Raw genomic sequence first — 27,585 nt, 5'->3', positions numbered from 1 at the left:
CAGAAATTTGTGCTATGCAATGAGAAGTGTACAAAAAAGAAATGCTGTAGAAGATACATAGTCTGTATTCTTTCTTCTTTCTCTGAATAGGTATTGTGAGAGAACACATTAGTTAATCATTCCTTAAGCTTTAGATCTAAAGTGCATTAAAATGTCTTTATTGGACTGGGATTGAACTTCCTTTAAAAGCTTTTTCCATAAACTCTGTTTTGAGTTAAAAGTAGGAAAAGCAACTAATTATTGCAATGCTTTTCATGATCATATGATACATAAATATTTATTTTTTTCTCTAAATTTACACTACTTTGTATAATCTCTCATGTGGAAATTTTTGTGCAACCCATGCAAAAGTTGTCCATATTTAATAAATAAAGAATCTTTAATATTCTAATGAACCTTAGCATTATTATTGTCTTTGTAGAGGTGAGAAGCTATATTCAATTCTTGACCGATCGTTAGAGTGAGAGACATTGTCCTGTGCCTCAAGGGAAAAAAAAAAAAAAAAACATCAGTGTGACTTTTTTGTTCATTTTCCATTTCTTTTTCTAACTCAGACCTGTAGTGACTGATCTAAGATACTGTGACAAATCCAGGATTTAACAGATATTATTAAGAAATAAACTGCTTTACTTATGTTGCATTTCTCTAAGGTAGAAATATCTCTTTGCAGTTCTAGAATTGCAGAATGAGAACCGTTTGATCAAAAATAATTTACAGGGCATAAAATCTGGATGTGGTAACTAGGTCTGAGCACTATGGTATCTAAGAAATAGGATTTCTCCCCCCCGCCCCCGGAGTATAGGTACAATGGTGTCAGACTTCAGCTGCACCATAGTAAAACCAAACTGTCTCTCTCTGAGGATACTGCAGCCAGAGAAGTTATCTCGGGGAGACAAATATGATACTTGTTTTCCTGGCCCAGTCTTCTGTTGTTCACCCAAATGAATCAGAGTATGTTGAAGTTAAGTGCTCTCTTCCCTCCCCACCACCTGGAGCCTGCATCCATTCAGATGGAAAGGTTTGCTCACTGCAGCTCCAGAATGGCTAAGGAATAAACATGTTTCCCTACTGAGTATTTCTGCATTAGACCCCTGAAAAGCAGTCGCGTAGAACTCAACTCTAACAAATTGTATGTCCTCAATCTCCATGCCTCTGGCAGGTAAGGACAAATATGCAAATATGTGTAGCTTAGGCTGTCAGTTAAATTCAGCTTGGTTTTGTTTATTTCTGTTACTTCAGTTGGGATTTTCGGATAGCTACATAACAGGCAATAGCTTTTAGAAGAAAAAAAAATGCTAGAGAGGTTTTGGTTCCTAAAATCATTTTGTCTACTTCCACAATTTAACTTCTATCATAGGAGTCCTTCTCTTCTAGATCTGAGTCTCCCTAGGCTAGTGAGAAGTATTTAGGAACTTTTCTCTGTCTACCTTATGTAATGGTGATGGAGGTGTACATAGTGGTACAGTCACCACAATAATGCATATACTATTAAATACACCAAAATAATAAACTGGTCTCACACATGTAAATTAGACATTTCTTAAATGGGATCCACTGCCTGAGCAGTTTCTGTGAGGTAAATAATTGTTCCTCTTTAATACTTATATCTTCATCATAGCATCTAAGAAGAAGAATGAAACATAGCTGTCTTCGCTAATCAGCGTATTGCTCTAGCCTTGAATTCACTACTTGAAGTTAACTTAAGTAGTAGCTAACTAAATGTATGTTTGCAATAAATACATGGTATTTTGCTGGTCCACATTTACATATTTCATCTTACAAAAAAACTTTTGAAGTACTAAGGTTATCTTAATAAAAACAAAAACTTCTAAACTGTTTCTCTGTTCAATTTAAAATATACAGCAAGTGATATAAGAGAATATCAGAAATACACTGTATTGTGCTTTGGTTTAGAATAAGTAGTGACTGTAATCACTATATGTAGGACATTTGTTGTAGCAATTTCTGCTTTATAGAAGACTTGATAATGAAAAGAATAAACTAGATCTTGTCAAAGATATTCTTTCTCTTCCTCTGGCAATCCCACCTTCTCTTGTTCAAGTAAGTTTGGTATGTTCAGTAAATGAAAAGGTACAGCTATCTAATGAGCACTCAAGTGTAATTTCTACTTTCTGAAGTCAAATATTATTATGAAATATGTTCTTTACAATGTATAATTTTGTATCATATTTGCAGGTTTTACTGCATATATTACATTGCAGTATTCACTTTCTGAATGTTTATACAAAATGCTTTACCAAAGGTAACATTTAAAAAAATCTGCAGATGCACCCTTCCAGAATGATCTAAATGAAAAAAAAGTACAGGCGTGGAAACTGTTAAAACTTTCCTTGGTTTCCATACACAGAAAATTTTGTCTGCAGAAAGTATATACAAGTGCAATAATTTTTTGGCCTTAATCTGAAGAGCAGACAAGGAAATTATATGGATCAAACTACTACAGAACAAATTCCTTACTTCATAAAGCAACCCTATTGGTGGTATTATTATTATAAGTTAATGCTCTCTGCTTTCCCAATTTTTTTTAATTTACTTTTAAACTCTTAATAAGAAATCAAATTCAAAATAATCTTGTGTTGTGTATTTTCTTTTCAGGGGATAAATGCAAACCTACTGAATACGCCAAAGTGAAAAATATGTTACTGGATCTACAAAATCGAAGATACATTGCACAATCAAAAGATAAAACTGTGGATGAGAAAATGGCTTTAAAGAAACTTCTTGTAGATCAAATGTTTAATTACTTTGATTCAGACAACAATGGACTTGTGGACACTAATGAATTATCTCAGGTAAGATTTAGATTTTGTTTCCATTAGCACAGTAGCTATTCAGCTGTCTTTGTCAGGACTTACACACACGGAATATTATGTCTTAGGATGCTTTCACTTTAGAAAATATATGTGAGTCTCTGAGGTGGAAAACGTCATTCAAGAATTTTGGAAAAACTGAATTATTCAGAAATTCTGCAGTGACTTCAGAAATTGAATACAGTGCTTTGGGATATACCTTAGGGGGTTAGAACACTATAGGTTGCTTTGACCATGAGTTGTTTTATTATCCACAATGTGCTATCATAAAGTCCAACTGTACAGATGTATTTTAGAAGTTGAAAACAATTAAAATTGTATTTTAAATCACTTCTGTAATACTAAGCAATATTATCACTTTATATATGCTAGGGCTAGAGAAGTACAGAAGTAGTCTTGGAAAGAGAGTTCATGGTAGTCTCTAAACAGCAAGCTTTAACTAATTACAGATCTAAACCAATAATTGTTGCTCTGGTAGGCATGACAGCACTAGCTTTAATCTACCCAGAAGGGTTAACTCTATTAAAGAGTGTTGTTACGGCAAATGTACTTTGATTTACTAGATAATGAAGTCCAGGTTTGAGAAACCTAATCATGGCTGATCTGTATTAATGAGTCTTAATACTAGGCAGATTTGTTAGATGCTACTGTTGATGATTATCCTATGTTTTAACTTGCGTGGCAGTGTTAAGAAATATTTACAAGTGAATATATAATACTTAAGGTGTTAGGCTGGCATTATCATTTCCATACAGTTAACTTCTAAAGTTTCAGTCGCAATTTCCAGGACCAGAGTCTGCATGCAAATATAGGTATCATTTCAAATAATAATACATTACCCATTAAAAAAAACCCAAAATATTATTTTTCTGTGCTTTATAAGATTGGGTATTCCTGCTGTTTTTTAGACTCTTTCAGAACTTCAGTTTTCAAGGGAATTTGGTGCCTGTACATATTTTACAAATAATACGTTTTATATGAACATACTATATGAATACATAACATAGATAGGAGTCACAGATATAGATGTGCAAATTATATGCTTGTAGGTATATATCACTAACACTTGAAACAATGTGCTAGTGATTAGTGTATTGGTTGGCAGTCTAAAGAAACAGAATTTTAAATCCTTCTTTATTTGACCACTTGAAAATAGCTTGACTTTGTTGCCATAGGTCTTATGTAACTACTGGAAAATAGTTGAATACTTTCACCACTACAAATCCATTATTTAATTATCAGTGAATCATGCTTTTTCCATTAGAGGAGCAGAACTAAAGTATTTAGTGCTGAAGGTCAGTATCAAAAATACTTTGCAGAATTTCCAGGTTTGAATAAAGAAACAATTCTTGTCTATTCAGTTGCTACACATACACTTTTCCTCTTTCCTTTATTTCTTTGTGTCAAACATAGTTTTTTTTTTTTTTTTTTTAAAATCCATTATGGCGTTTTCAAACTTTCTATACATACTTTTCCCACATACTTTTTTTCCTATAAAAATGAATTTATAACTGCAATTGAACAATAACGCATTTTCACGAGTATGGAAACAGGTCAAACAGTCATAAAACAAATGTGGTGCTTTGTGGTTTTGCTAAAATCCATTGCAGAAACATCAAATTATTCAATCTAAAGAAAAATGTAAAATAAGTTCATTGCTAGTGCTGTGTGGTTTGTTATTGCATGTTTTGCAAGAGACACAATGAACTAACCTAGCCTCAGAAATCGTTCTTTAGTCACTTTGAACAAGAGAAGAAAAAAAGAGAAGCTATACCTGTTTCTCGTGAAGCCTTCTCGACAGCAGAAGCTCCAGCTGAGAACCTTTGTCTCTCTTTCACATGACAAAAGGAAACACCGAATCGCCTTTGTGAAACACAGGATAGTGTACGGCTTTGCAGTTAAGAACCTAGCTCCTGTATAATCTCAATATTTGTATATCTTTGCCTTCATCTTATGGAGGAAGATTTTATCCTGCATGTTTACTGAAAACAAACCAAGTCTATGACTCGGTTCTCTCTAAGGACTTAAAACAAGATGACAAATTAAAAGAACTCAGCGCAATATCTTCAAATGAAATGTTGTTTTTCAGGGCAATATCTTTGATGGTTGAAAATTTGACACTTTTTTGTCCATCCTCTCGTGGTTTAGCCCAATGAATGTTTTTTGTTCTTGTTGAACATAAAGCTTGATAAATCAAGATTGTTTTGCAAGGTGGGATTAGACTCTTGCTCTCTTCTGCCCTTAGTGTATATGATCGCTATCAGTATTTCTAAAAATTGGAATTGCTGTAGTAGGAGAAAAGAAACAAAAAGACCTTGTCTTGAATACAGTATCTAGAAGGTATTGATTCATAATGTGAGAGAGGTCCCTGCCACTGAGAGAATGCTGGCCCATTAACTTGCCTGAGAATGTGATGAGGGGAAGGGGTGGTGGTGGTAGAAGAATGTTAGAAAGGTCTTTGAATGTCCCCAGGGCTGAATAGGAGACATTATTGAACTGTTGAAAATGTGTTCAGGATTAGGAGAATTTTCCTCAGTTGTGCTCATAATACAGCCAAAATTTTGAAATCTGCAGACTTGTCATAAATAATAGTGCCTGTCTGCATTTTGGATTTAATCATAGTAAAGGAATATGAAAAATAACATATTTATTGTAGAAAACATCAAGGAGTCCTGAAGTTAATTTATGTTCACGTGAATATTGAACTTCAGTTTTTGGTGCATCTTAAATTTTACATCTCCTCAATCTTGCTGTGCAACGAGTGCTATCAGGCTCTTGGATTGCATTTTATTATCTCACAGGTGTCCATATAGTCATTCTACCTAACGTAAAATTGAAATGAATCAGTTGGAGATTGGAAATGGTGACAGCAACACTCCAATTTTTATTGATGTGTTTTGGATCAGAAATCATAAGGTTCTTGCATTTGCATCTTGATGCAAGAGAAACGAATATTCCTCCCCAGAAAAAGCAAAAATAGTGATTTTTATTAAAAAATCTATTTCAAATAGTGACAAAGTTCTAAAAAAGAATTTCAAGTATTATAATAATAAATTTAAAATTGGCAGGCTTTTTTTTTTTTTTTTTTTTTTTTATTTGAACAATTCCGGCATCCGGGTATAATCTTTTTCATGGCTTTGTAGTCTAATACAGAATTACAGTTAAAAAGTAGTTATAACTCTGTTACACAAAGTAAATGTCAGACAAGGTAGTCTGCAATGAAGATAGAAAAGCAGTGGGATTATGTAGCTCCATGCAGACTAAGTGAACATTTTTTTTTCCCATATAAATTCTTCTCTGATTTGACTGCTTTCACTGCTGAGCCTAACTCATTTAATGTTCCAGTTTCCAAATCCTGTATTGGCAAATCAGATGTGGCTTGATTTTGAAAGGACTTACTGATGAAGTTAAGCTTTTAGACCACTTTGTTTTGAGAGGTAGGTACTAATCAGAAAGACTATCTACCCTTCCAAAAGGGTGAGCTATGAAATAGGCAGAATTTTCATCATCTTCATCACCTCTAGTCTAACATAAATGCAGCATACTGCAAGATTTCTAGTAAAGTGGGATGGTTCCTTGAAGGGTTTGGTTTGGTTTGTTTTTAAAGCACTTTGAAAGAATTTAAATGAATCCAGAATAGAGGAAGATAATTGATTCTTCTGGTTAGATATGAATATTCACTTGTTTATCTATTGTCTTTTATCTTATGCAAAAACAAACTGGAATTTAATACAAAGTTATAAATGCAATGTCAGTGTTTCTATCACTGTAGACTGATTACTCTATATTGTTGTTGCTGTATAGAAAAGAAAAAACATCAGAAGTGTTATGGGGGAGACATGGGAATAAAATGTGTTTTTCCAGTGATGAATGCAGTTATTCCTGTATGCTGGAATTGCTATTTTATAAACAGTAAGCCTTTTCTGGTTACTATCAGTGAAAGATACATAAGCTCTAAGAATACTCCATCTTGCTCAACAGTGAAATTCAAGTTCCTTCTGTGTGTGAAAGTGAAATAATGTACACTTGATTAGATTTAGAGCTGCTTTCCTTCCCTTTATTTCTTATACTAGTGAGCTAAGAAAGCAAAATTTTATAGAAAAGGGAAGTGACATAGTCTGAAAGCAAGCTGAACATATAGTAATAAATTTGCCTCTTCCTTTCCCACTTTTTAATAATCTATTTTCTAGAGTCAAAGAAAGAATTTAGCATCCTTATTTATGAACTAATATCTGTAATTTCAAATACCCGGGTATCTTGCTGTTATATACCAGGTTAACACAGGACAAATGAAAGTATGTTGCATTTTTATAAAAACTCATCCTTACTTCTGCATTTTATTTTAATATTTTCTCAGTGTTGTTTAATTCCAGTTAGTGAGACCAAACAAAAACAATTAAGAAACAGCCAAATGAACTACTCACTCTCAGGAAACCGTACTAAGTTCATCATTGTTTCAAGGAATGCTAAGTGGAAGCTATGGGAACTACTGTAAGATTGAATATGCCGTTTTCACATATCAATTTAATATGCTTCAATTACAGGTGACATCAGAAATACAGATTTCTCATAAAGTATAACAAACCTTTGAATAGTGTTACATATCCATGTGTGTTTGTAGGTAAATGCACAAGGTTGGGGTGTGGGTATGTGTATGTATATATAGCACCTTTACATAAAGCGTCAATTCAAAAGTTCTAATGTAAAATGTACTAAAAATGAAACAAATTTTAAGTAGGACATTAAGTACTATTGTCTTTATGGCTATAAGTAGGTATGTGTATGTATCTGTAAATCTCAGGAATATGCCATACCTTAGAAGAATGCATTCTCTGTAGATGAGTACAGCTGTATCTATAAATGGCTTGGTTACTATATATTATCTTAAAAACATGTAATCTGAAGGAATTATACGTCTAACTGTTTCTTTAATACAGCATTGATTGCTGCTAAATGTATAGGTAGGATAACATTTTAATGAGCTGCTGCTTGTTTGTTCTTCAAGTTCTCTTTTCTCAGATTTGTTTCAAACAGTTATATTTGCTGACAAACTTGGTTGTTTGTGAATTGAGAACAGATGTGTTGTTTGTTTTTGTTTTTTTTTTTTTTGCAACAACTTGGCCTGAATTATGGCTCCATCTTTTCCTTCAAAGATTAAGATTCCTAAACTGTATTCCCTATGTTGTGCCACTGAGATCTGAAAGACAAACAAAAAAATTAACTTCTGGTTTTGTTTCTGTATTAATGATAATACTGTTGCACTTTGTGCCAGCTGATACGTTTTCGGCACTTGTTTGCACAGCTACAACTAATGTAAGTTGCATCTTTTCTGTCAGCATTGGTTTCTCAAACTCTGATCAAAATACTTTATGGAGCCTTGGCCTTCAAATTTTTACCTTTATGACTTTTGATTTCGCATGTTATCAGTGGTATTACTATGTGTTATTTGGAGGACTTTGAACTGAGAGCAGGGATAATAAGGCTCTCTCCTCTTTTTGAATTTTTAATCAACTTTGATGTTTCCTACATGTGGCATAGGCAGAAGGATATTTTGCCTGTTAAGCTACAGTTCTGTTTATTTTCTGCCTATTGATTCGGGATACCTTATTATTTAGGTTGTAGTATCTTTTTACTATCACTAATCTAAGAAAAACTGAACATGCTCTATATTTAATTCTAGATTCAAAATAAAAATAAGAATCCTATATGAAACTAAAATTGGGGGAAAAGAAAATAGAACTTTTTAGGGATTAGTAGTGAGATATAGCTTGCAAACACTGTGATCATAGTATTAAACCCTAACATCTTGATCCATGTTTGCTGCCTTGGCTTTTATCAAGTAGCAGCACTTCCCATTGTTTTCATGTGTAATGGATAATTCAGTTACTCTGCTGGATTGGAATTTAGTTATTTAGCTACTGGAATGGCATGTAAGGAAAAAAAGGGGTATGAATAGCTTTTAAAATGAGATTTATTCTACCCTGTATCTAGATATTAGAGTAATACCCTTGTGTATATATTTACAACGTGAATATTTCATATACCTGGGTAGACAGCTTGAAATCTTTTCTGCAGTCCAAATGGAGCATTTAGGATCCTCAGAGGTGTGTAACAAGTGCAAAATCTAACTGCTAGATGATCTTGCAGAATGAATTTTCAGTTTCTGCGCTAGGAACAAGGTCCATGCCTAAAGTCTGAGAAGAAATGTTTTTAAACAAGAGGACCTTAGACACCAGATTGTGTGGGCACGGTCTAGTGATTGGCTACTGCAAAATATAGAAGAAACAGTTTCTGAAGCTGGGGTTACCTAGGATATCCCTTTCTCTAGCCAGTGACCTCGAGGTTAGGCCAAGCAGTTATGCTTCTTCAGTTACTTCTCTCTGGCTCAACTATTCTTAAGTTCTGTCCTGTGAAACAGTGTCCTTTGAAACACAGCAACAAGCTATGAAGGAAGCTGGATGCAGATTCATTTCCTGGGCGGGTCCAAGGGCTGGTGTTAACTGAAAGTGGACACAAAGTATAATGGTGCAGGATTTTCTTTGCGCTTATGTCAACATTGTTTTCTGTTGGTTAGCTCCAAAGCCACAAGCTTAGGGTGCTGGTAGTTCTAATTCTGAGGTGCAGAATTTTACCCATGCCATCTGTGTGGTCCTGATACCTATTCTGCTCCTGTACTGTGGGCTAGACAGCTACAACTTCAGCATTATACTTGCAGACATCTAAGGACACGTTTACATCTTCTGAGGCAGACTGGGTCTTCTCCCTGCTAAGCGTGGAAGCGGAAAGGCAGGGAAGCGTGACTCTCATTGGAGCAGTTTGCAGAGAGAAACCTCATATCTGGGCAGTGTAACTCAGTATGGGACAGTATTGAGATAATTGAGACCATTAACTGAAATTGAGTCTATGCCTTTGCATGCCATTCTGTGTGGGTTTCCCAGTTCAGATCTCTGTTTGTTCAGGGATCTCTGTGTCACGACCCGTTCTGTGATGCGGAAGTCCCATATCTTTACTCACTGTACCTCAGATTCCCGAAGGTAACTCTCTACTACAAACACCAAACAAATGATGGTGTTGCTGCCCTACAGAACATGCTGGTAAACTGTAAGAAGAATACTGATTTAACTGGGTTAAGGGAAGTTAAAGCAAGGAACAATTTACCAACCTTTATTGTTAATTTAACTTCATAAATGATCATTTCTTTTAATTTCCACAAAGTTAAAGTGCTGTGGAAGATGGTGAAACAAGGTAATTGAACCCCCTCGTGTAGTCAGAATTAGTTTGGAGCACAGTTTCCGCAGTGTTTGGTGTTTGATGTACTCTAGATCAAGCACTGAGTGATACTGCTGTGATGAGGTACTTGCTTTTAGGAAAGATGAACACACGTTAACTGAACCACCATATTCACTGTAAAGGAGGTTGTTGTTCGTAGTTGTATTTCTGCAGCCTTTTCTTTGGGGAGGTGCATAGAAACCATCAATCACAGGCAAGCAAAAAACCGCTGACTGACAGAATTTTTGGTAAGGTGGACTAATAAAGGAAATGTTTTGTTATTTGTGATCTAGTTTCATAACATCTGCAGACTTTTCATTGTGGCTGTCAGAAATTGAAATGAATGAAACAATCTATTCTGACATGCAGTTTGTCTTTTTTAATCAGATTACCTTTCCTAGTCTCCTAAAATTTGGAATACTACTGACTAAATTCCTAGGAGGTTTTGAACTTGGCTAACAGCATGCTGTTTTATGGGAAATAAATAATTGTGTGCTATAACTTTAAAAAAGACAATATTTTCCAAATAATACAAATCCCTCCTCCATGTTTCAAAGAACATTCAGTTTGCAAGGATAAGGTTCATAGTTTTGAAAATCCATATTTACTTTCAAAATTTAAATAAGTTTCTAAGTTTTCAGTATTTATGAGGTTTCACAATGAACCATAAAAACAGAGCAGCAATTTTGCTGTATGTCTTACATTTTACCTGTTCATGATATGGAAAGTAAATACTTCACTGTCTTTATCGAAACGTAAAATAAAATCTGTGAGCATAAATATTTGTGAACATTCTCTGGTGTGAATTTTCAACTCAGAAGTCCGAAATCAAATAATCCCATGTACGACTTTCATGGCACAATCATAAAATTGTGCAGATCATCTTAATCAGGCTTTAACCTTTATAGTAAAAATTTTGTTTCTGGCATTTGACTCACTAAAAATGTTGCCTGTTTCTATCCTGCCTCCCTAACTAAGTACTGCCTGTTTAGTTTAACCAAGGAGTAGACAGGCTGGGTTTAAAGAATTGGCTCAAGAATCAGTTTCCTTGAATTTTACACTTCTTTTCTCCTTGGACAGAGATTAATAGAATTTAAAACTTAAGGCACATGGTTAGATCACCTATAATACACCATCATATAATCTAACTGGTGTATGATAGACATGGAATTTTATTGTATTTGTCCTATACTTTTAATTAAAAAAACGTAATGTCTTGCTTTTGGCTGAAGCAAAAAAAGTCTGCAAGGAGGTGTGCAGCCTTGATTTGAAAACATCAAGGAGAACTGAAGAGTCTCAGGATTTGAGGTTAATTGTTCCTGTAGCTTTTCTTTTTTTGGTTTCAGAGCTGTTATTCATTTTTCTTGTCCTGTTAACTTTTGTTTGACAAATTGAAGCATCCATACTTATTTTTTTCCTCTGTGAAAGTACCTGTGGAATGTGATATGATCAATTCTCAGTCTCCCTTTAAAAAAAAAAAAAAAAAACAAAAACAAAAACAACCCCCCCCAAACGTGTAAAGATTGATTTTTCTCAGCTTTCTTAATGTAAAATGTCTTCAGCAGGCTTCTGATTACTTTTATGGATCCTTTTCTAACTTGAAAAGTTCCCTTTGAGCTTCTCAACATTAAATTTTAATATATTGAAGTCAAAACTGAATGTTGTGTTTCAACATCAGTCCCACCATTGTCTTTCTATCCCCAGTTACCCTGTTACGCTTCAAAAAAACGTGCTGCTTGGTTAGGCTACAGAGTGATCCAGGAATTTGAGACTTCCTTATCCACAGCAAATCCTGCCTCTTTTTCAGATAAAATGCTTTCCAGGGCCCATTTATTCTCATTAAGGTATAGTCTAGGTTCTTATTTTTAGATGAATGACCTTACATTTGTCTCTATGAAAACACAGATCCTTTTCCTGAAAACATCCATGTGATCCATTTCATTCCATATGCTGCCCTCTCCTTCTCCTCATTATTATTCACCTCAACAGTATATACCATCTGCTAATTTTCTTTTTATATTTAATTTTAAATTATCAAAAAGGATTGGGATAAGAAGCCAGACTTTCAAAATCCCATTGGCTTGTTTCAGCCATTGATGATTCCTGACTGACGTCTATTTGTTCAGGTTTTGCATTTACTGACGTTATTATTCATGCAATATATGCCTTATTGATACTGCCTAGTATTACTTCTCTCTTGTAATGATGTAGGGTGTGAAATTAAAAATACCCACAAGAAGCTATTATGTTTAGCAACGTAAGCTATTTACGTTTGTAAATTAAATCCCTTACATAAGTAAAAGAAAATGAAAAATTGGGTTGTCTGACGGGCTGTATTTCCTGTATTATTTATATATTTAAAGTATCATGTCATGACAGCATTTAGAAACACAAAAAATATTCACAGTCTTCACCTGTGAATTCCACTGTTTATTTCTCAAACCAATACTGACAACTTTTCTTGCCCTCTTTGAATATTTGTGCTGTGTTGTTATATGTCCCGGTTTGTGGAATATCACGGATATGTGAGGATCTGTTAGTAGGTAATGTCAACAAGAAAAAGGTCTCATCAGCCGGTGAGTTAGGGACTCTTGTGAACAGGCAGTTTGATCCTGATGATTTTAAAACACTTGATGCTAACCTAAGTTGCTAAACAACTTCTCTGTTGGCTAATGGTAAGTAGTTGGCTTTGCTTCGCTAGAGTCTCATGTAGGTTGTAATTTGATATCACAGTTGATCTGATCTAGCTGCAGGTTGCTACAAAACCAGGTAAATTTTTCAAAATCAAAATCCCTACACCCTAATACCTGTTCTGAATTGTACCTCTTGTGATAGACTATTAATCCCCCACCCCTTCAAGAGGAAAACAAACAAACAAACAAACAAAACCAAAACAAACAAACAAACAAATCCCCAACAACCAACCAAAATCTCCACAAAGATTAATTTTGCTTTCAGTCAAAGAGTTGATCTGATCCACAGATCACATTGCAGAGTCAGGAGATGGCTAGATCCAGCACAAGAGAATTCGTATTGGGTAAAAATTGAAACAGCTCTTTTAACAGCAAATCACAGATAATTAAGATTAATCATGATATGAAATCACTTCTGTACCTTCTAAAATCTGTCCTCACAGATGTTTTTGGACTGTTTTATCAAAACTTAAGTGAATTTTCCAAAGAACCCCAAAGTATATTGCCAGCATAAAGATGTCTATATATAAACAAACATTGAATCTTATATCTGTAATCAGAATTATGGGTTTACTGAAGCTGAAAATTAAATAATTGCCAGGAAAATAAATCATACCTGTCCATAGCATTATTGTTGGAAATATCTCAATCATTCTGGCTAATCTTTTTTTTAGTTATTTTTATTTTAAATAAAATTGACCAATTATAAATGAAAAGCATCATAAGACAGATTTCATTTCAAAGGATTGAAGCTGAGAACACTAATATGCAATTAAAAATATGGTACTGTAGTGGCAGGTGTTGGTGGTCTTCAACAAAGGTTTTCATGTACCACCTTAGGTGTAAAGTTTAATCCTTGTTTGTACAATTGAAGCTAGTGGGAACAAGTGTTTTAAACTATTTCAGACTACCTTTTATGAAAAAAACAAGCAACGAAACAATGCTTCTCACCCTAAATGTTCCTTTTTCATGAACTAGCTGTAATTTTAAGCACGTTTCATGGCCTTGAAATCTCAGAGATTTCTTCTAGAGTGAAGTTTTCAATACGCGCCATCATAACTTTAGTACTACTTGTATAACTACAATGGGCTTAGAGTTATTAATTTTTCCCAGGCTACATTTTTGTCCTTTATGTATCAGCTGTAAGATCTATGCAATTTCATTTTCTTTTTTTAATTCAGTTTAATGTGAACTTAATAAACAGGCTTTTAAAGTATGAGAAGTAGCTAGCAGTAATATTCAGGTAGCGTAGTATGTGTCTTTAATTAATAATAGCTAAAGCTGGTTTTGTGGTGATTTTTCTTATCTTTGTGGATGGTTTTCATACTTTCTAATGTACTAACAAGGTTATCTTTTATAATGCTTTCACATTAGTATATAGATTACTTCTGGTAGGATAAAATGTTTGTGTCCTTTCTCTTTGCTCTAATGCTCCTTTTATTCTCTATTATTTGTTTAGAAAATTTCTGTTTACATGAATAATAACTGAATGCATTCCTTTCTATTGCTGCTGATCCCTTTGCAGAGCAACTGAAACACAAAAGCCTCTGTATCCCCTGCTTTTCAGAAGCTATCATATGATAATACAAATGTAATGGTTTTGCAGTCATTTTGGGAGGCAGGTAGAGGGTAGGAAGACTAGTTATTTTACAAAGGAATTAACTATAGTTATATTCATTTTTTCTGTGCCTGGTACAAAACTTTAAACTCTGCAACGTTACAACAAGGAGTTGCATTAGGCTTGGTCCTTTCAGTTATGTGATAGTGTTTTTAGTACATGCACCATGTAAAATGAGAATTCTGAATATTTGTGGTTGTCAACATCTTAAAAATTCCTTGGATGGAATCGAGGTAGATGTCTGCAACGTATACATACTTTAAACCAAAATGGTGCACAAATTAAAGAACGTTTCTCTGGGAGAAGTTCGTTGGAGTTAAAATCTAATAGCTATTAATTATGATCTATTTACAAAGCGTAGGTGCTTCCATTGAGAAACAGGAACCTTTTCAGGTCAGCTACTTTTATAACAGGTCTTTGGGAAGATAATAGGCTTGTCAAAAGCCTGTAAGAAGTTGATACAATTAGTAGGGTAATAGGAGTTTATTTTAGTTATTTTTGAAAATGTCTGAATTTGGTTTTTGTGATTAGGAATTGGACTGAGAGGAAAAAGACTTTACGTCATGTGTACTTGGGAAATTATCTCAAGTATATTTGAATGTTTCTTAATCGCCATTCCTATACATGTAAAGTAAAATCAGCTTTAACATTCACAGTGTCTTTACAGTGCTTCTGTCTATCCCCATTACATGTATTCTCTATATATTCTGAAAACTTTTGTGTAATCTCAGTGAGTCTGTCCTAAAGGTATTAACTTTTAAAACTGCAATAAATAATTACAAAGTAACTGGAAATCCCTGACTTTACACAGTTGCAGTTCATTGCCCCACAGCAACCTTAAAATGATCTATTAAATGATTATTAGAAACAATTAATTATACCAGAGAACTCTAAGAGCTCAAATGTAATTTCATGGTTATAATTTTCTTGTCAGGTAATAAAACGGGATGAGCTTGGCAAGGATCTGTCTGACTGCTCTCTGTTCGATTTGCTGAAATATGATGATTATAATAGTGACAAGCACCTAGCTCTGGAAGAATTCTATAGAGCTTTTCGTAAGTACAAAGATTAGCCTATTCTTCTTTCAGTTTTCTTTTCTCTCTCTTGCTTTGTTTTTCTAAAATGGTATCTTTTTATTTTTAAATCTTGATACATCCTGATGCTGTACTTAAACAATGAGTACAATTTAACAGTCACGATATACTAGAGAACTTCGTAGCAGAAATCAATGAGATCCATTAGTGTCCAGACTTCTGAGGGATTTTGGTAATGGAGAATTCATAGGTAATCTTTCATAATGCCAACATGCATTGATAAGTCTGTGTTGCGCACAAGTGGGAAGTAGTGTGGTCAAGACATAATTAATTAAACCGGAAAAGCTAGAACACTTCCCCACACCCTGTATTTATGAGTGCTGCTAAGACCATTTCTGACAAGCCCCACAACAAATGTACCACTTCTATTAGGTGCTTTTTGTCTTCACAGCACTCAGAGGGAGAGATAGATTTGTGTTGTAGTTTTGCCAGGTATTTGTTCTCTGAATGCCAAAGGTGACTGGGGACAAATGGGTACAGTACATACGAACATCTTTACCAAACCACCGGGGTATGGGTCAACATTGTAGTGAGTAGCAGAAAGAAGAAAGATGTCAAGAGCTTTTATATGGTATGGTACATCCAATATAAGATACATCCATATATGTTGTTATATCCAGATCAGAACTGATGATTTTAACGCTTCTGTACCTCATATCTAAGACTGAATCTTGAAGTCTGACTTTGGTTTCAATAGCTGTTGCTCCACATTCAGCAACCTGGTGGCATAGCAGATCAAGTTTGTGCTCAGCTCTTTCTATAATTATAGTTTGATTATGCATTGACTAGTCCATTAACCGATCTTCATTTTGAGTCACTACAGTCTGTTGCTTTAGTCTTCTTGTACTTTGTCTTTGGACAACTGACAGCTCTCAGCCACTTTAGATGACGTCAAATTAAAAAAGATCCAAAACTACTTACAGAGTTTAAAACTAAAAAGTAATGAATGGATATTAGGGAAAAAAATGATTGCATGGAAAGCAATAAGAATGAACATGAAATTAATCATCAAGAAAGACTGCCTGAATGTTTCCTGGTTTTGGCTATTGAATTCTATTTTTAGCTCCCTGGAAGTCTTTCAGAAAGTGCGATTTTGTGATACTGCTTAGCTGAACGAATGGCTTACTGCACCTAAAGAAAACTTCATCCTGCTTCCTGACATTATCTGACTGCCTTTCTTGCAGTGTCCTGACACTCACGGTCTCTCCTCTGAGTCACTTTCTAAATCAGCAGAAAAATATTCACCCTCCACATCCCACCCCCAATCCTGCTTATTTTCTCTCATTTGGGTGACCTGAATTGAATAAGTGAAGGGTCAGACCATAAGTCAAGCAAAAGAAGTGAAAAGAGAGTACAGCCGAAATATAAGGGGGGAGAGGGAGAGAATGGGAGATGTTAGGACTTTGTGGCAGTGAGATAAATGAATTAATCTGTACCAGCAAAACACTAGGAAATAGCTTAATTTCTTTATTAAAAGTTGTGGTACAACTCTGACTTACCACAACATACAGAATTATATAGCATCTATAGAAACATACCCATGCACAGCTACAATTATATGGATAGACGTTGTACGGGTAGATCTTGATTATGTGCATAGATGCGGAAATATATATGGAAGCATGTAGGATATGTAGCAATCCAAGAAGATAAAAGACACGTTTAAAGCATTAACATGCTGTTCGCAAACACTGAAACCATGTATTAATGGAGACATAACGTTGTTCTTCCAAATAAGACTTTGATGTGCCTCTGAGGGACTGTTTTGCATAGTTGTAAAACTCCAGACATAAGGATAGCTTTTTGTTGTATATTTTTAATGGACTTTTAAATAATGAAGATCATTTCCATACGGTATGTTAAGTGTTGCCTTAATATGAACAATAATGGAAACATTGGATTACATAAAGTTAGGAATTATTTAGCTTTCTTTGTTGTAATACAGTAGTGGAAAAGACCCTATTTAAAACTATAAGGGTGTCTTGGAAGATGATTTCTAGAGCAAGATTCATTCTTCTATGTGGTGTTTTTTTAACAAACTGTCTACATATTCATTACATTGTTTAAAAATGAAACCTAAAAAAAAAGGTACTAGTTCATTGTACATTGTGTGCCCAACAGGCCAAAGGAATGTGATACACCAGTGGTCTCTGTAATTAAGGCGGAACAAATACTCTTGAAATAAATTTGAGGATTAACTCTAGTTCCATTGAATTTGATCTCGAGAGAGTTTGAATTCAGTCATTCTGACCTACATCAATAGCATTAACAAAAATTACATAATGCTATAAAAGTATACTAAGCTAAGCAAAACCAAAACAAATTAAATGCTAGCCACCTGGTCATTCGGCTGCTGCTCCTATGGCTAAACAAGCTGATCCCACGCTGAAATCAAGCTCTCCACACAAGCCAAGTCAACGCCAGGCAACGTGAATGTGACAGCCCCAGTCCAGAGGCCTCTGTTGTTTGCTTAAAGCAAAGCCTGTGGCCTGTTACTAGTAATGGCAAGTCAGGTTTTACCAAGATACAGGGAATTAATATAGACAGGGAACCAGATCCATGTAAGGAAATATACGCAAGAAACACTCATCTCACATCTTCCACACACCGTTCCACACACAAGTATCTCCTCATTTAAGCATCAACCTACGATAGAATTAAATATTTTAATTTTCTTCGATAAAGTAAAATAGGAATGTTGAAAATATTTATTCCAAACAGAAATAAAACTGATTTTTTTTGCAGAATTTTCTTTCTGTATTTAATAATTTCAGTTTTGCATTCCAAAGTTATAATTATGTTATATTGTAATTATATATTACAATTTTGAAATTATCTTTTTGTACAGTATGGAAAAGATTATTTTTCATCAGCTTGGACACTTTCAAATGTGTAGAACAAATCGAAACCAAAATAGGAAGGATTTTTTAAAAAATACTTTTCATAACTATGTAAGTGAAAGATTATAACCGAGTAACAGTATTTGCAGGGGATCATCTTCTAAAATATTATGGTCTTGTTATTTAAAGACATTTAAAAAACATAACTGTTAAATAAAAGATGCTTGTAGAATTTTTGACCCCTCGCAGAGTTCTCCTGTCCATTGAGCTTGACAGTGTGTTTGTCAATGGTTTTTCATTCTTTTATCTCCACCTTTTTCATCTACTTTTAGAACCTAATGTCAATTGAATACCTGCTACTTGCAGTGAATTTGCCTCTATCCTTAATAGGGGTGGAGTGGTGGATTTGAGAACTGTTCAACTCTCCTCATTAAAGTTTGTCTGCCCAACTGCTGGAACAAAAGTTACTGACATTTAGTCACTCAGAATGGCAGTAGAGAAAATTTGGCTTTGCAATGCTGGAGAAATTGATCCTATTCAAAACTGCTGCACAGAATTCAAAGGTTTTTTTTTTTTTTTTTTTTTTCTCCTTTAGTTCTGTAATTCTAATGACTTGTTTTTTTAAGTATGGAGAGGGAGTGGAAGGAAGGGCGTAGAAGGGATGCAGTTCTAATGCCTTGTTTGTTAAGACAGTCATATGAGCACAGAAATGCTAGGACTAGGTGGTGGAGGTAGGGGAGGGGTGATAGGGGTCACAGCACCACAGTTTTTATATGTGGCAATTCCCCAAGGGTACTTTTGAAGCCAGTTTGTACCTAAAGCTGCTAAAATATAAAATGTACTATAGATAACTAAATATACTTTTAAGACATATTTGATTTTGGTGAAGATTAAACAGCTCTCATTTTCTAAATGTAATTGATCATCAACATCCTCTACTCAGCACAGGATCATTAGGGCAGAAGGCATTAGGGACATTTGTGTCATCAGCCTGAGCCTAAAAAGAGGATAATAATAATCAAGCATACAACTCGCATGCACATTTCTAGCTGTGATTTCAAATGGCATTTAAAAACACTTGGACAAGATTTTGAACACAGTTGGATAGGATTAAAAGCCATTTTCACTATGCTGTTGAACAACCTACTCCCTTAAAGTGGTTTCTTTTTAAAGGATTAAGCAACTACATTTTATTTAAATCCGAATGCAGTTCTGTGGGATTAATTATCAGTACTGTTTCATTAGCATTTGCAGGTAGGAATTTTTTTCATTGGCATACTTAATAAGAAATTTGACTGTCATCTAAAGATTGTAAATTCAGAATCAAACATGAGTGTAGATTGTACTGCTTTATGAATAGTTCCCCACAGATAACTGCAATTCTGTTTTTTCCTCTAGTGGTAGAAAATTAACCACCTTAAGGGCAAAGATTAATCACTGCCTGTTTTAAAGGTATTAACATGCACATAAATATATATCTATACATATATATATATATACATGCTTGCTTGTATTCTGTGAGTTACTTTTGAGAGTCTCATTTTATCTGACAAAATGAGTTCAAAATAAACAGAACAACCAAATGTGAATAACTGGATGCAGTGGAAGAAAAATCCCTTTCCCTTTTCCGAAGGTCAGGTGCTGAGGCAGTAACAAAGGAACAAAATGCTTGAGAGGGTGCTCTCTGCCTTGGAGGTTTGTGCCAAATCCAGGTTCACAAAACGTTACAAGCAGATGAAGATGCTTACTGGCTTCTGTAGAGTTTTACAGACTGGCAAGCCTGATGTGGTTTTCTGGGTATTGGCTGTTTTCACTCATACTGTGAGGAGGTTTTTTTTGGTGCTGTAGCATCTATCTACTAGATACCTGTCTAATAGATGCCATAACAGTTTAACTAGATCAATAGTGTATGCGGAGAGTAGCCTGAAAAATTATTTCCATTAATATAAGAAGATAAAACAGAAATTTAGATCTAGCTAGGTTTTGGGAGCTTGGGACTGATGGAATCAGCTGGTTCGGTCCTCTACTGCTTTGGCCACATCATGTAAAATTCTGTCTCAAAAGTGATCCAGCTCCATCTTAGCATTTTGTTTTGCTGTTTTGTTTTCCTTCCCCAGCCAGCCCCAAGCTAAGGGATTTTCTATCAGCAAATGTTTTTTTTAAGGCAGGGAAAAATATATTTAACTTTTTCTGAAAGGGTGGCTGAAAGCCTAAGATGATGGAGCCAAACAAAAGCTAGAAGGGAGGAATACAGATTCTTGAAAGTTTTATCTTCTTTAAACTAAAACTCAACCAGTGGGCCTCCTTTATTTTTCAAGGATTTCCTTTCTTTGCATAATGCCTCCTATGGTATCAAGATAATTCTGTGTTTGCTGTAAATGCTGTCTCTGTTTGTCTTCTAGTGCTCTTTTCTAAAATAAATAATCTTATATGTTTTCTTCCTTTAAAGTACCATCTAAAATGAAATTTCAAAGCAGGTACTTCAGGTGACCTTCACAGTGGGCTGCAAAACCTCAAGGCATACCACAAGCAAGTAAATAGTCATAAATTATTCTGTTTGATCACTCAGCATTTGCAGATGTATATGTAGGCCCTTCCCTTTGTGATTGCAGTAGGAAGAATGACACTAATCTAAACATTTATGAATAGAACTGATTGAATACAATGAATACAAATAACAAGTTTACTGTAAATAATAGAACTAAATGCTCTATGTAACAATTGACATCCTGCTTAAAATGAAGAAAAAAAAATAGCAATATCTTTCAGAATTGTTTTCTATTGTTAGAGTAGAACTATTTTTGATGTTATCGTATGCTCAAAAAAGGGTCTATGGAAGGCCCTCACACTGAGGACTTGAGTGTAAAAATTACCACTAGATGTACAAGAAATTATCTGAAAGAATTAGCTAGCCAAACCAAATATGACCTAATTTTATAGTCCCTTCTTCTATTAGTGATGCTTTATAGTTTCACTGGAACTACTTGTGCTTTCAGGTACCATTCAAGACTGTTACGATATCTAATGTGTCGTGCAGCTGTTATTCAGGATCGTGTATGTTGTTACCGTACATGCTATTGCTTTATGTATTTAAAAGTACCTCCAGTTTTGAAATGCCGTTCAGGTCACAGATACCAGATTAAGCTTTCAAGCACTCCTTATTGCTGAGGTATTTGTATGAAGTGATATATAAACATACAGTAACAGCAGCTATGACAGAAGTTGGTCTGGACTGAAATTACAGAACTTGTCTTCGGGCCTAGCTTTTAAGAGGAAGTGTGAAGCCAGTGCCTAATATGATTGTCAGACTCAGTGCTTTGTTGTCTCTTGAATCGTGGAAAGACAAGCAGCAAGAAGTCACCATAAAAACAGGGCTCATTATGATAGCATATGCTTAGTTATTAGATTCTCTCAGTCCTCAAAAATGATTGTAAAGCATCACTGCTTTCATTATGATAGCTTTACTTCTATTTTAATTTGTCAAATACAATTATTACAGGCACGTATTCAGAAATTGTTTTTTTGAAATGCGTATCTTTATTTCCAAAGCAAAATAGACCAGAATTTAACAACAACAAAAAAATCCAAGTATAAAATCTGTACAGAGTTATTCATTGAAATAAATGAGACTTCCCATTGGCTTCTATAAGTTATCTTGAAAGCCACAAAGCCTAACTCAAAAAATACTTATTGAATTTATATTTCCAATTACTTCAGTATGAGGTCCCAAATATTGTATTTAATGTGGAACCTGAGTCAGAGCTTTATAATGATGATGAGTCTTCAATAGTAAAACAGGTTAACAAATAGTAGAGGAAAGATTTTCTGAGGGAGGAAGAGGTATTATTCTGTCTCCTGCTACCATTAATTCCTTTTCAGCAACAACTAGTGTGTATTAGATTGTTCCAGAGGGTATTATATTTCAGCACTAACCTCTGAAAATAGCAGTTAACATCATACTGAGTAGGAGCTATTGGACTTAGTGGTAATATTTTTCTGCTCAACCTAATCTATCTTTCAAATTCCTACCAGCGCTACATGTATTTTCAATCTAGAGATTCACAGCTGGAAAAGAATACAACCTCTTCTGTTGAGTGGGCAGAATTTTAAACTGATAATTTCAAACAAGTAAATATTTAAGGTATTAAATATTGTTTCATGGGCTGAAGTAGTGTGCCTGAAACTTGTCACATGCCACTAAGTCAAGTCATTTTGATGCCAAGTGATTTCCAAATGATGTTAAATGTCATTATTTGGTGCTTCCCTAGTAAGACTGTGTGAGTTTTTTGTGGGGTTTGGGTTTTTTTGTTGTTGGTGGTTTTGGGGTTTTTTTTTTAGAAACATTTAAATTTTTTTTTAATTTAAAAAAGGTCTCTGAGTAAAAAGGTCCCTTTTTAAAAAAAAATAATCTTAAGTGTTGCTGTTTGACAATGTGGAAGTCCTCTGAGAAATGTTAAGTTGTTGGTGTATTTTGCCTGTTCAGATCTGGATCAATGTAGGAGATAACTGATTTTAATGTACGTTCTTTATAGCATACATTCAAAACATTTGAGAATACTTAAATAGTATCACGCAGCTGAAGTTTTTTATTCTTTTAAAATTTTGCCTGATTTTTGCCTTCCTTCTGGATAAACACAAAATGAAAGATTTTATCAAGGTACTGCAAGATCAGATATTGTACATGCTTATTATGAAGCTCTGATGAAGTATGATATTTTAAGTAGCCCTGCTACTGTCTCTCCTAGGCCATAGAACGTTTGCGCTGACTTGGGTAATTTAAGAACTGGCTAAAAAGTGTCAAAATGAACCAATCACATTTAAGTGTGAATAAGCTGCTATTTCCTATGGCCAGATATCTAGAAATGGAGTACTAATAAAACATGATTGTATTGTGATATATAAATAAATAAATGACTTGCAGTTCTGTAAATTTAGACTTTGACCTTTTGCTAAGGCCAGCTGCCAAAGGTGTTTTCTTCATGGTTGGGGGAATCAAGTAACAAATTTAAGGCCACGTTAGGTTTGCATGAGTAGATGAAATAAATACTTCACAAGGTCTTTGGCTATTAGGAAATAATGAGGAAATTAGGAGATTTTGTTTATGAACATTGAGTTCTGCTGAAGTCTAATCCCATCAGTGCATTTACGTGGGAGTTTTTGCTCGGTTCAGTGATGTAGGTTGCTAGAGATAGCACTGTGAAATACAGGATTGCAGAGGATGAAGATTGGAACCAAACACCTTAGTTATAGTATCATTGTTTCAGACAAGAGGATTGGTAGAGATTGACTTGCATAATATTTGTTATTGGCTCAAAATGCCTGAGAATGAAGTCTTATATGCCTTTCGGCGAGCTTATGTCAATACTATGGAGAATGACACGGAACATTGAGGTAAAAATAAACACCGAGCAATTATACATGTCTGGTTATGGTTAGCAAAGTCCCCAGTAATTGATCGATTAGTTGTTTCTCGAGAATCAATTATCTGTGGTGAGTTTACCGTATTGTTGCAACTATTTTATGTTGCTAATTCTGAGGATATTTTAATCTTCACAAAGCAGTGTACCTGTAAGATTAGGCTATGACTGATGTTCCAACATCCACAAACACCTTTATCTAGATATTGTAAGGAATATTTCAAGGCAAATTTAAGATAACAATTTATAATCATGGTTTCCTTTATTAACAATTTTAAAGGAAGCACTCTTTCTCTGTGGGGGGGTGGGTGGGGGGAGAAAGAAAATACTATCAGAACATGAGAAGTAATGACTGTGCATTAAAGGAGACAATGACTAGCTAATCCACAAGCAAGAACATTAAGTATCTCTGCTTCAAGGCAGAATTACTCTTCTGGAACTATAATGAATATTAATAGGATCATAAAATATTATTTAGTAAGAAAGCCTCGATAACCATTGCATTACTTGTTTCCTTTGCATCCATGGCTTTACCTCTTTATCTGGATTTCATAGTTAAAATTGGTCACAAATTTCAACTTCCAGAGTAACTGGCTATAAACACTGTTAGGCAACAATAAATATTCATTTAAGCATAATCTCCAAAATAATTTTCAATATTATCATTATATTAAATCTCAATACAAGTTACTTTTCCTTTAAAAAGGACTGAAACCATATTTAGTATTTGACTTCTTTAGGAAACATCACAGAAAAATCCTTTTCCTCTTACAAAAAACAGAGCGTATTAGTCTGAATTTAAGACGTGGGCGAAATGTTCAAAACTGCGTCTCAGGTATTTTCTTATGTGCCTAGGTAGTTGTTTTATTTTACATACAGCTGAATGCACCAATTTAAAATCCATTTGATAAAAGGAGATCATTACTGCATGTTGAAGTAAATGGTTTATTAGTTCAGCATTAAATTTAAATAATAAAATTATCAGAAGCCCTGCTAACTTGAAATCTGGGGGAACTTTGCTGTAACTCAGTGGTCATTTGTCGGTTGTTCTTAAGAAATAGAAAAAAAAGGAACGAAAAGGTCGTTCTAATTCATTGCCCCTAGTCATCCAAAGGGGAGCGGTTTTGATCACTAAGATAATTTAAGTATTTCAGATGAAGACTGAACGAATAAGATGCCTTTTCTCTCCAAGCATCACTTTATTTCTTTGGAAGATGTTTTGAGTTGCTTTGTGTTACTTTATGCTCCATAGAAGGTCGAGTTTACTGGTCATTCTTAAATATCAAGCACTAATGTTCACTTTAGAAAAGTGTTACCAGGTACTTTTTATTTAAAAATTTAGAACATCTTCATACCTCTCAGGCTACTATGCAGTCCAAAGGAACAAGCTTTCCCAAAAGAAGGCTGCCAGGTTTTTGGTTTGGAGTTTTTTTTGATAACTCACCTACTCTGTTTGCTTGCTTTGGTTTTGTTCTCACATCTGGGTAAATAAAAATAGAAAAATTATTACAGTCAGAAGATGATTGTAAAAGGCTTTTAGTAATTCCTGAGATACCTGGATTTCTTAAGCATATCTGACATTTACACTCTAAAAAGAGAATCTGAAGACACAGTTTTGCACCTAGATTGTATGAAAGTACTTTGGAAATGCTATAAATGGGGTTAATAAAAAAAATAATTAAAATTTTGCAAAGCTTGTGAGCTTTTCTATAGACATTAATGTCATAGAAAAGTATATTACAGTATATTAGGAAAGTTTTTTGACTGAATGCCCTCAAATATCCATTACATACAGTAAGGAAAAATTAGCTCAAAAATGTCTCCATTGCAAATAAAGATATTGGAGAAGAAACCCTTTTAGTTTGCTTCATTGTTCATGGTGAATTAAGTTCTGGCAAAGTCTTCTTCTGAAGCAGGAAATGTCATTACTAACTTCATTTCCAAAACAAAATAGCACAATTTCAAGTTTTACTATAGTATTCCTCCATAGCTTTTGAGTTTGTTTTTTTGTTTTTTTTGTTTTTTTTTTTTCTCTTTAATATTGTGCTTCCATAGTGTGTTTTGGTATGTTGTGTGTTTTTGCAGTTTACAACTATCCTAGTGCATCCATATATGCTATTGGCAATAAGACACTATTTTTGGCCAACTGAAATAAACAGTGAATGAAATATTTGGATCTAAATATTTTATAGAAAACTTCAAAGAAAATGTGGATAAGTTAATTTTCAATATGAAAATTGTCAACATTACATTTTAAATAAAAATAAATGAAGTGCTTTATCTTGGCATCCTAAATTAAATGCTTTGATAACCATTTGAAGTTTCCTACCTTTTTTTTTTTTCTATTTTATAAAAGGAGAATAGTTTATTTTAAAGTTGTGTGCCGTACACATAGAAAAGTGTATGAATAACAGATGTATACTTAGATAAAAGTGTGTAGGTATATAGCTTAATCTGATGGGTGCTTTTTAAGGCACCACTTAAGACTTTGAATTCCTATTTGAAAATGCCCTCTTTATGTCAATTTTGAGAGGACTTTCTGGCCAGTTCACACTACTGGGCTCTAAAGTTCCTGCAGGGCCCTAACCAGGGAAAAGAGTGGAAGTATTGGAAAGCATTGGAAGAGTTCCTTGCTTCGTGACTCCCTCAGGCGTATTTTTCTTTTCCATTTCAAACTTCACGAGGGAAAAATAGCACAAGTAGCCATGTAATAGGCCAGAGGAGAGCATCCAACTTATCAGCTGTTATACTTTTCCTATTATGACTGCATTTATTACAAGGAGACTCAAACTTGTAGTAATTGCAGGGATCTTCATAGGTGGTAATATGCTTTCACTGTGTTCAGAGAGATGGACCATTTTCCTCTCTATCTTCTATTTATCATATATTCTGCCTCAGTTTTATTTAGTTAGTTTTTTAACTTAAAATAATTTCTGTTGAGTTTCCTCTTAGTTGATGTTTTCAGGTCTTGGTTTTGTCTTTCCCTCCTCATTCCCAAGTCAACAAGGATTAATTAAGTGCAAAAGTTGTGCTCATATAAGTGTTCTTGACCCATATGCTGAAGGATGCCATGGAATAAGACGGAGAAATTCAGGGCAGCCATGGGATTTCTGAGCTGCTTTACCCTGTATTTGACAACCTTTTTGTAGTTCGTTCACAAAATGTGGTAAGGGAGAAAAATGAAAAAGGCAGTGATTTGCAAGGGGCTTCATGATGCATCCTTTCGGAAAGCAGATATGCATATCTATCCTGCTAACTTGTGTCTGCTGAACTACTTTGAACTACAGGGAGAAAAGGCCTGCTTCTAAATCAAAATCATCTCTCTAGCAAGTTTTCAATGCTCAGCTCATTCTAATCTAAAGCTACAAAGTTCGAAGAGGGTAGGATAATTGCAATATTAGTTAAGTATGACAAATGCATTTTTTCTGTTTTCAACCTACTTTTTTTTAAAAAAAGTGTAATACAATGAAAAGTTGATTTCTAACTTCAGAAAGATAAAAAAAATACTACCAGCCCTTAATGAGACACACCAATTATCTATCAATTTGGTTTTGTTTTATGAAAATTACTAGATTTATCAAATAGCCAGTGGGAATACTTAATTAAAAAAAAAAGCCTTAGAAGGTCTCTTTTAGATGTAACTTTTTTTTGGGGGGGGGGGGAGTAATCTAAAAAACATTTGAAAAAAACATTCACTTTAAGAAAAATATATGGAGTTTTTTTAAAGGTAGAATATTGTTCTCTAACACATCTAATAATCTTATTAGTCTACTTTGTAACAGTTGCTAGTACACATATTAGATAATGCCAGTCATTTTAGTGC

General features: G+C 34.3%; 1 protein-coding gene across 3 annotated transcripts in view; it reads left to right on the top strand.

The window, feature by feature from the left end:
• FSTL5 (follistatin like 5) overlaps window positions 1-27,585 on the top strand; it is a 362,482-nt gene that overhangs the window by 205,591 nt on the left and 129,306 nt on the right. For all 3 annotated transcript variants that reach the window (XM_082314957.1, XM_082314955.1, XM_082314956.1), the window contains 2 exons: window positions 2,617-2,813; window positions 15,346-15,466. In XM_082314957.1, the coding sequence (XP_082171083.1) occupies window positions 2,617-2,813; window positions 15,346-15,466 (318 nt within the window). The remainder of the gene's footprint in view (window positions 1-2,616; window positions 2,814-15,345; window positions 15,467-27,585) is intronic.

This window comes from Platalea leucorodia, assembly GCF_965183815.1.
Source record: "Platalea leucorodia genome assembly, chromosome: 6".
Lineage (NCBI taxonomy): Eukaryota > Metazoa > Chordata > Aves > Pelecaniformes > Threskiornithidae > Platalea > Platalea leucorodia.
This window is presented reverse-complemented; position numbering and strand designations above follow the sequence as displayed.